General features: G+C 40.9%; 1 protein-coding gene across 1 annotated transcript; it reads right to left on the reverse strand.

Moving 5' to 3' along the window:
• Positions 1–3,316: 3,316 nt before the first annotated feature.
• On the reverse strand, positions 3,317–3,745 carry LOC142639854 (uncharacterized). Its single transcript, XM_075813989.1, has one exon. It carries the CDS (start codon positions 3,743–3,745, stop codon positions 3,317–3,319), a length of 429 nt encoding a protein of 142 aa, XP_075670104.1.
• Between the last annotated feature and the right edge of the window lie 6,837 nt (positions 3,746–10,582).

A 10,582-nucleotide genomic window follows, 5' to 3' on the forward strand; every position in this document is an offset into this window, starting at 1 on the left:
AAAACATGCAGTAGTAGTAATAAGCATAAGTAAATATGGTATTTCAACTTCCTCCATGCTGCTCGTCCAGGCTGAGCCTTCATTGGTAGTACCTTCTTAGATGCTCAACGTTCCAAGGGTGCTCCAATTTTCGTCCATCTAGGGCTTCCAGGTAGTATGATCCCTGCCTTTTGCAATTAATGACCCTATAGGGTCCTTCCCAATTAGTTCCCAGTTTCCCATGGGTTGGATTTTTGGTTGCCAAAGAGACCCTTTTTATAATGAGGTCCCCAATGTTGAAGTTTCTGGGTTTCACCATTGCATCATATTGTCTAGCCACAAGACTTTTGTATCTTACTGTCCTCTGCTCCGCATCCATCCTTACCTCGTCAATGAGATCGAGGTTAAGGCGAAGTTATTCTTCATTCTCCTCGTGCTGATACTTCATTACCTTATGGTTGGCTAGTTTGAAAGGGGTTTCCCTTGTGGGGGTCCTCACGATTGTCCTGTAAGCCCATAGAACACTTGGTAGCTCATCTGGCCATACTCCCTTGGCCCCTTCAAGCCGAGTCTTGATGATTTTCAACAAGGATCGGTTTGCTACTTCTGCTTGGTTGTTCACTTGTGGGTGGAAGGGTGAGGAATAATGATTTTTGATTCCAATTTACTCATAAAAATCTCTAAAAGGTGTGTTATCAAATTGTCGTCCATTGTCAGACACTACTATCCTAAGTACCCCAAACCTGGATATAATGCTTTTCCAAATGAAGTTCTTGACATTTTGTTGTGTGATTTTCGATAAGGGTTTAGCTTCCACCCATTTAGTGAAGTAATTGATCCCTACTACCAAAAACTTCATCCGCCTGGTTCCTAGTAGAAAGGAACCCAAGATATCTAATCCCCATTATGCAAAGGGCCATGGAGCCATCATCGGGGTGAGAAACTCCGACGGTTGTCTAGGGACGTTGCTGAAGCATTGACATTGATCACACACCTTGACATAAGCCTCAGCATCTGCTTGAATAGTTGGCCAGTTGTAACCTGCGCAGACGACCTTATGGACTAGTACTCTTGCTCTTGAGTGGTTTCCACATGCTCCTTCATGGAGTTCTCTCAATATAAGTTCGCTTCATCTGGAGCTAAACACCTTAGGTAAGGCTGAGAAAAGCCTCTTTTGTATAGCACCTCATCTATAAGGATGTACCTGGTTGATTTGATCCTTAGCCTTTTGGCCTCGTCTTTTCCCTCTAGAAGCTTTCCATCTTTAAGATAAGTGATTATTGGGGTCATCCAATTTTCTTCGCCTGCTATCTGTTGTATTTCTGGAAGATCTATGCTTGGCATATATTGAACTTCATCAAACTTGTCCATCAATTCATTTGCCGATGCTTCCTTTGCCAAGGCGTCTACTTCCATGTTCTCTTCCCTTGGGACTTGAATAAATCTAGCTTCTTTAAATTTCTTAACGAAGTGTCTTACCTTATTAAGGTATTTTTTCATCTGATTTTTTTTAGCTTCATACGTTCCATTCACTTGACCTATGACCAATTGAGAGTCTCCTTGGACGAGTACTAATTCTGCTTCTAAGGACTTAGCCAATTCTAGCCCTTTAAGAAGGCCTTCATACTCCACTTCATTGTTGGTTGCTTGATACTATAGGCGAACCTTGTACTTCAACTTGTCTCCTTCTGGGGATTGCGAAACAACTCCTATACCTCCTACATATAACGTGGGCGAGCCATCCATATTGACGACCCACCTCTATGCTTTGTCCACCTCATCTAGCTCACCTTGATTGGGGCTGAACTCTGCAATGAAATTCGCCAATACTTGTGCCTTTATCGCGTTTCTTGGTTAGTACCTGATATCAAACTCGTTGAGTTCTATGGCCCATTGGATTAGTCGTCCTGCGGCTTCCAACTTGTTCATTGCCTTCTTTAGTGGATAGTCTGTTAGGACATTGATGACATAAGCCTAAAAGTAATACCTTAACTTCCTAGAAGCCATGACCAAAGCAAAGGCTAGCTTTTCTATCATGGGATATCGTCCTTCTGCTCCTTTTAGTGCTCGGCTTGTATAATAAATCGGTTTCTGTATCTTCCTTTCTTCTTTAATTAATGCTAAGCTCACTGCATGCGAGGACACCACTAAATACAAATATAATTCTTCACCTGGTATATACGGGCTTAGGAGAGGAGCTGTTGTGAGGTAGGCCTTGAGGTCTTGGAAGGCCTTTTGACACTCGTTCGTCCATTCAAATGCATTCTTAAGAACCTTGAAAAATGGTAAACACTTGTCAGTAGCTTTAGAGACGAACCTGTTAAGGGCAGCAACTCATCCAGTAAGAGACTGGACTTCTTTAACATTCCTTGGTGGCTCCATATCTAGTATCGCTTGAATCTTATCAGGATTTGCTTCAATTCCTCTATGTGAAACCATAAACCCAATGAATTTTCCTGATGAAACTCTAAAAGCACACTTGCTCAGCTTTAGCTTCATGTTGTATCATCTAAGCGTATCAAAGGTTTCTTGAAGGTCGTCCAGATGCTTTTCTTCATCCACACTCTTTACTAACATATCATCTACATAGACATCTGCATTCCGTCCAATTTGTGGATGAAACATATGGTTAATCAGCCTTTGATAAGTTGCCCCCGCGTTCTTCAAACTGAAGGGCATCACCTTGTAGCAAACACAAACCTTGGTTGGTAATGAAGAATGTCTTCTCTTGATCCACCTCGTCCATCCTTATTTGATTATAGCCTGAGAAGGCGTCCATGAAACTTAACAATTTATGACCTACAGTTGAGTCCACCAGCTGGTCAATACGTGGCAATGGATAGCTATTTTTGGGGCAAGCCTTATTCAAATCGGTTAAGTCCACGCACATTCTCCATTTTTCATTAGGCTTCTTGACCATCACCACATTAGCCAACTAGTTCGGGTAATCAACTTCTCGGATAAATTTCACCATGGTCAATTTTTGGACTTCTTCTTTGATTGCATTATCTCGTTTTGGAGCAAAAACTCTTTTCTTTTGACGGACGGGCTTGGAGGAAGGGTAGACATTCGGACGATGGGTAATGACACTTGGGTCAATACTTGACATGTCCTTATGACTCCATGCAAACACATCAATGCTCTTTTTTAAGAACTGGACAAGGTCTTGCTTTGTCTTCTTCTTCATGCTTGCTTCAACCCTTGTATACTTTTCAGGGTTATTCTCGTCTAGAGGAACATCGTCCAACACTTCAGTGGGCTCCGCAGTAACCCTTCTCTCCTCTATATTCATCGTCTATTCATGCTCATCTACAACTAACATGGCTAGATAGCATTATCAGGCGGCTAACTGATCTCCTTGCACTTGTTCTACCTCATATTCTATAGGGAACTTAACTGATAGGTGGTAGGTAGAGGTTACTGCCTTCCAACTGTTTAAAGTAGGTCTTCCAATGATAGCGTTGTATGATGATGAATAGTCTACAATAAGAAAGTTTACTTCTTTGGTTATCTGTTGTGGATAATCTTCTACCACCACAAGTAGCGTAATGGTATCTACGGGTTGCACTTTCATCCCTCCAAATCCTACCAAAGGCGAATTCACTGGATAAAGTTGATCTTGTCTAAGCCTTATTTGTTGGAAAGCAGGGTAATATAAGATGTCCGTTGAACTTCCATTGTCTACCAATACCCTTCTAGTTGTGTAATCAGTGATGACAATCGCGTCATCATGCAGGTGGTGAACCCTTTCAACCTCCTCGTCCATGAACATAATGGCTTGCTCATCCGTTCCCCTCGTCCTTGGGGATTGTCTAAAAAGTTGGACATTTTGTACCACCTTCAGATATGTCTTCCTTGACTTGGAAGATTTCCTCGTTGAGGTCTTTCCTACAATGACTCTTATTTCTCTAAGTGGGGGTTGTGATGACTCTTCTATCTTTCCCTTCAACTTCTCGTCTTTGTGATCTTTCCCAAGAAAATTTCTCAATTTTCCTTGCTTGATGAGATTCTCTATTTGCTGCTTCAAATCAAAATACTTGTCCGTGACATGTCTATGATCTCTGTGGAAGTGGCAGTACTTGTTTCTATTTCGCTTGTTGGGATCCCCTTTCACTTTTTTCGACCACTTCAAGGATGGATCGTCCTTGATTTGCATAAGCACTTGTTCAAATGGCACGTTCAAGGGTGTATATTGCTGACTCTGTGCTAAAGAACTTGCCTTCTTGTTGTCTCGATATTTCTTCTCTCCTGTACGGGCCTTCTTTGGTCAAGGACCCTGCTCATGATGGCGTGGGAGATCTGCTTCCATTCGCTTGGCTCTCTTCCTCTTCTTGGCTATAATTGCATCATCTACATTCGTGAAGTTTTGGGTTGAATGGACGAGTTCAACCATAGTTTGAGGATCTTGCTCATAAAGCTTATGGATGAATAAATCAGAATTAACTCCATTATGGAAGGCCACCAATAACAATTTGTCATCCATCTTTTCTAATGTCAGGGCTTCCCTGTTGAAACGAGTAATGAATGACCGCGAGCTTTCATTTTCCCCTTACTCTATGGTTAACAGGCTGGATGAGGAGCCCTTATGCCTTTGTCCTCCGATAAAATTGTTGACAAAAAACTTGCTCAATTCTTTGAAAGAACTCATAGTATTTGGAGGTATCTTACAGCACCATACTCGCATTGGCCCTTTAAGGGTGGTAGGGAAGGCCTTACACAAAATCTCATCTAGAACCCCATGAAGGTGAATCGTAGTCTTGAAGGTTGCAATGTGATCACAAGGGTTGCGCGTTCTGTCATATGAATCCAAATAAAGGCATCTTGAATTTAGAAGGCAGGGGGTCACTGTTAATGGAAGCCATGAAAGGGGAATTAGTTTGATGAACTAAATCCTCTACAAGATTTGCCCTTCTAATGTTTTCTTTCATCTCATCCATGGCCTTCCTCATTTGATCCATCTCCCTCTCTAAGTGTGGTACCCTTTGTGAAGTGGTACCCCTTGACTGGTTCTCGGGCTCAGCCTTTTCTCCCTCTCTAACTTCTTGACTCTGGGCTTGTCCTTTTGTGTGCCTTTCATGGCGTTGCCTCCTTAGACTAATCTCCTTAGTCAACTCTTGGTTCAGATGGGTTAATTCCGCCATGGCGGCTGCCATGGACTATATGTGTTGGATGGAAGCGGTTGCACAACGGGTACTAACTGACGATCACGGTGAGGATTACTAGAAGTATTCCTACCCTCCTGATGGCCTGGACTAGTGGCCCTTGATCTTGTCCGAACCATGCAGCTTTTTGTCGAAGAAAGATATAGTGCAAAACACAAAATTAATCTTTCCCACAGACGGCGCCAATTGATGGTGCATATAAAATCAGTAGGTTGAATGTTCCGGGCTTCAATATAATTTTTTGGAAGGTCTGAAAAGAAAAATAACACAAGATCAAAGGAGATTGGGGTGAACCGGCCAAGAACCCTCCGATGCTTAAGTTAGTCTTCCTCTTAAACTCAAGAATTCCAACTTTTCTAGAAATAGTGGGCACTTACCTTCACATGATGTGGATGAATCTTTATATAGTGAGCATTAGAGCGGTTGCTTGATTGGTAACTCCCTCCAACCGTACAGAAGTTATAAGGTTCAAACACAACTTTTATAATCGCTATAGAAGTTAGAAGATTTAACCTTATCTTCTATAACTGTCATTGGAAGTTGAGAGTTTTTTAAGAAGTTAGAGTTATAAGCAAGAATTTTGCTAATACTCTAGAGTAGTGGAACATAACACAAGATATAAGTTGTCATGCATGGGCTTATTCTAGAAATATTCCCAAGTGCTGTAAGGTTGTCCATGGCTGGATGACTTTACTCAGTCTAGACGGGCTTCCCATATCGAACATTTTTATGTAAGGACAACCTATGAATGATATAACAGACAAGTAGGAGCAGGCTCAATGGTCGTGGTTTCTGGCCTTCTTTGGATGACAATTCAAGGACGAGCTACACTTTAGTCTCTTCCCCATCAAACAGTATTACAATAATTGGCATAGTTTCAGGTGTAGTTTCCGACATAGTCATTATTTCTATTGTTGTTTTCTTTATCTTCCGAAGGGGTAAGGGAGCCAAGGACGAAGACTACAGTAATGAGAATACTTGGTGGGGCCTATCTACTTTCCATGAGATCAATTCAACAAAGTCCTGGGTCAACACTACCTTCTGATTTCTGTCGTTATTTTTCATTGGCTGAGATTAGAGCAGCCACCAACAGCTTCGATAATGTTTTCATTATTGGTGTTGGTGGGTTTGGTAACGTGTATAAAGGGTACATTGATGGGTGGGACAAGCCTATCTTGTTGTCATCAAACGATTAAAGCTTGGGTCTCAACAAGGGGCTTATTAGTTCGAGACCGAGATTAAGATGCTATCTCAACTTCGTCACGTGCATCTTATTTCTCTGATTGGGTATTGTAATGATGGCAATGAGATGATCCTAGTTTATGATTATATGGCCCGTGGGACCCTCCGTTACCATCTCCACAATACTGATAATCCGCCTCTTTCATAGAAACAACAGTTGGAAATTTGTATTGGTGCAGCACATGGGTTGAACTACCTTTATATGGGCGTAAAGCACATGATCATTCATCGTGATATTAAGACCACAAATATCTTATTGGATGAGGAATGGACCGCCAAGGTGTGTGATTTTGGCTTATCAAAATTGGGCCCTACTAGCTTGTCCAAGGACCACATCAGCACATTGGTGAAGGGTAGTTTTGGATACTTGGATCCGGAATATTATCGACGTTAGCAATTAACTGAGAAGCTGATGTGTATTCTTTCGGTGTGTTGTTGTGTGAAGCATTTGATAGGCCAAAAACGTATTGACTCCTTGTGATGGATTAATTAATTAATTTGTCAAGTTTATTAATTAATCAAATTAACATGCAAACACGTGGTAACACAAACAAATTACCAATAAACTAGTGTATAAAGAAAGAAAAGAAATAACACATGTAGAGATAGGTGAAAACAACATACAACATACAACATCATATATATATAACAAAATGAGCGCAATGTATGTAATAATGGTCACAAGACCTAGATACAAGAAGATTATGTATCTAAAGTAGAGAAAAGAAAAAGATACAAGTAATCCTCACTACATCCCTCAGTGCTCAACACTCCCCCTATCAAAAAGTCCCTATACAAACTCTCCCTAAGCATGACTACTCTCATAACCCAAAACTACTCTCCTTTTTTGTCACGAGTGACAAATGGTAGAGTGTCAAGTAGACATCTCATCGGTAGAGCTAGCATCCATCATCATCATCATCATCATCATCCAAAGCATCATCGTCATCACCAGCATCATCCCCAGTCGTGGAAGCCATAGAAGGTGGTGGAGGAGAAGCCTCAGGAGCAAAACCACCCATGGTCGCCTGTCACCTGGCAATGTGACCAACATGAACATTCACCAGATAAAACTCTGTAGAGAGTACATCGAGGCGAGCATCCATGCGCTGAAGCTGCGCCATGATATCTCCTAGTGACGCATCACTCGAAGAAGAGGAGGGAGCGAATGAAGCACAAGCAGATTTGGATGGAGCGGAACGGGAGGAGGGAGCAGCTGAACCTATTTGACGCGATCGAAACTGTGCCTCACTATGTTTTACGGTAGCGGCATCTATGGCAACCATAACAGAAAAAGGGTCGGACACAGGAAAAGGGATAGAAAAATGGCGTAAAATCCTTGTGATAGCATAAGGAAAGATGAGCTTATGACGGGTAGCCGTATCCTTATACACATCTAAGATGGAAAAGATAAAATGTGAAGGAAAGTCAATGGTAAGATCCTCAATAAGAGACAACAGAAAACGAGCACGAGGCTCTGTGATATAGTTGTAATGAGAGAGAGGATGTAAAACAAAAGTTATTACCATGTTTAAGAAACGAGGACCTTTAGCAAAAGGTCGACATAACATAAATTGGTGCTCACCCCAATCAGAAGGGCGCACACAGAAAGCAGAAATCATCTCGTCTTTGGACACAGTCCGTAGACGCTTACAACCAGGGTAGTCAGGATGCGCAACCCTCGGAACATGGAGCACATCGAAAACCAACCCCTGTGTAACAACTATGCGCGTACCTCAAACGCGAATGAGAAAGAGAGGTACTAAATAATTGAATCCATGCATGTTGGAGTAAAACTCCTGAATCAGCATGGAAGGAAAAGTGACCGAGACGTCACACAGTGACTCCCATTCCCGTTTGTGAAAGACATCGGGAAGGTCAGTGTCGAGAAAGTTTGCCAGAACAACGTGGCGTTCTGAATGAACACCTCGTTTAGAGAAGTTCTCTAAGAAGTCCTGATGGACTTTCTCATCACGGAACCGAACAGAGATAGGAGTGGAATCAGAAGATGAAGCGGCCCTAGAACGAAGAGGGTTTTGGGTCGGAATAGACTTACGTTTAGGTGCCATAAACATTACTAACGCAATTAGAGATAGAAGGGGGGGAGACAGAAACAATCATAAAAGTCCCAAAACAATTCAACTATAACAAATATATTGAAAAGAAAGGACTTATGCATGGGGAATGCATGAACATGTGACATGCACTATGAAAAACATCATGGGCTCAACCCAATCCAATCCTACCAGCACACAAACATATTTCACACATCTAATTGCATGAGAATACTGTTTGAATGCTAATGTGATGCAATGTATGGAGTTTTTAAGATAAAAACTACAAAACCCATCCCAAAAATTTCAACACAAACTCATCAAATTTCAAAAACCCCAAAATCTAGGTTTCAAAAACATGAAATGCATGTAGAATGATGAAAAAGAAGCTTACCAAGTGAAGAAAAACTTGAAGAAGCTTTGAGAAACCTTGAGAAAAAGATTTGGAGTAAGAGAGAGAGTTTGAGAAGTTGAAAAGACAAAAGTGTCAAGAGAGAGATCGAGAGAAATAAGAACCGGATCGCACAGAACCTTTATATAGAACCTCAGTAAATCCCGACAGATGCAGGTATCGAGAGGTGTCAAGACATCTGTCGAGGTAGGTGTCGAGGAATACCCGTCGATAGATCCAGCTATCGAGAAGGTGTCGAGAACCAAACACAAACAAGAAAGCTGAAGCTCGATTGATCCACCAGGTGTCGAGAAGCTATCGAGAGGACAGAAAGTTTCTTGATCGATCCAGAAGGTGTCGAGAAGCTATCGAGAGGACAGAAAGTTTCTCGATCGATCTAGAAGGTGTCGAGAAGCTATCGATATTGCGATAAGAAAAAGCTGAGAAGCTCGATAGACAGCCAGGTATCGAGGAGGTGTCAAGCCAACTTTTCAAAACAGTTTTTCGAGAAGGGAAAAACACAAACCTGATGCAACTCAACCAATGATCCAATCAACATAATAGACTCTTAAAAACTCTTTCAACAACAATCTTAAGCACATGGATCTCAAAACATGCACTCACACACTAAACATGTCTAACCAATTTTATATTTCAAAAACAAGTTAAGACAGTTTAGTGAGCATACATCAACGCATGTAAACCTTGTGATGACCAAATCACATTGTACCTGCACATGTATCAAAAGTAGCAAAGAATATTGTGTGCTGTGTGTGAAAAAATCGCAAGATTGCACAAGTGTCTCTATGTTATGACAATTTGAGATATGAGAAAATCACTCGAACTCACACACAATCATAATTGTTTGATGGGGACTATCACCTTTGAGGTACATCCTATAACTCCTGCATCTCCTAGAAAACACGCTTGCAATAATATTTAAAGCATTTTTGATCTTTTTGCTTTTATTTTCTTTGCATATTTTCTTTTTATTAAGCATATCATGCATGGGTATATGAAGCTCACTGTCAATCCTACAAAGCTCATCTAAGCTATAAGAGATATGAAGTTTAGAAAACTTTGTTTCAATGGCTATTTTAAGGTTCACAAGAACCGATGTACACAAAACACATTGTTTTTGTATTTTTCTGATTTTTCAAAATTTTTTTTTGAAAAACAAAAATAAAACAAAACTAAAAACTCACAAACAAAAACATGTTAAACAAGATAAAACAATGCATAAAACTAGATTGACTCAAAAATGGAAAGCAAAACACACAAGTAATGCAAAACAAAAACAAGAAGGGGAGAGAGAGAAAAAGTGAATAAGTCACATGGAATCCTTTTCCTTCCACACCTTGGAAGAACCTTTCCTCTTAGCAAAACCTTGAACTGATGATGAGGGGGAAGGATTGAAACCATTCAAGTTCGAAAGGAACATGAGGGCTTTGAGAAGATCTCCAAGAGGAGCAAGAGAGGTTTGAAGCTGATTTTGGTTCCCAGATGCTATCATGCCATTGCTTTGTTGAGTGACTAACCACTTATAGCAATTTGGTCGAGTATGACCGGCTACACCACAATGATGACAGAGATGCTGCTTCTTCTGTTTAGGCTTTTGAGAGTTAGCCTTCTTAGTCCTAGGGTTTTTAGTGTCCTTCTTCTCAAGCTTAGGGGGTGCTCCTAAGATAGATTTACCCTTGTCTAAGTTCTCACTAGCTAATTCAGTTTTAACAGCATTGTTCTCAATTTTAATA

The sequence above is a fragment of the Castanea sativa genome, chromosome 6, assembly GCF_040712315.1.
Source record: "Castanea sativa cultivar Marrone di Chiusa Pesio chromosome 6, ASM4071231v1".
In the NCBI taxonomy this organism is placed as follows: domain Eukaryota; kingdom Viridiplantae; phylum Streptophyta; class Magnoliopsida; order Fagales; family Fagaceae; genus Castanea; species Castanea sativa.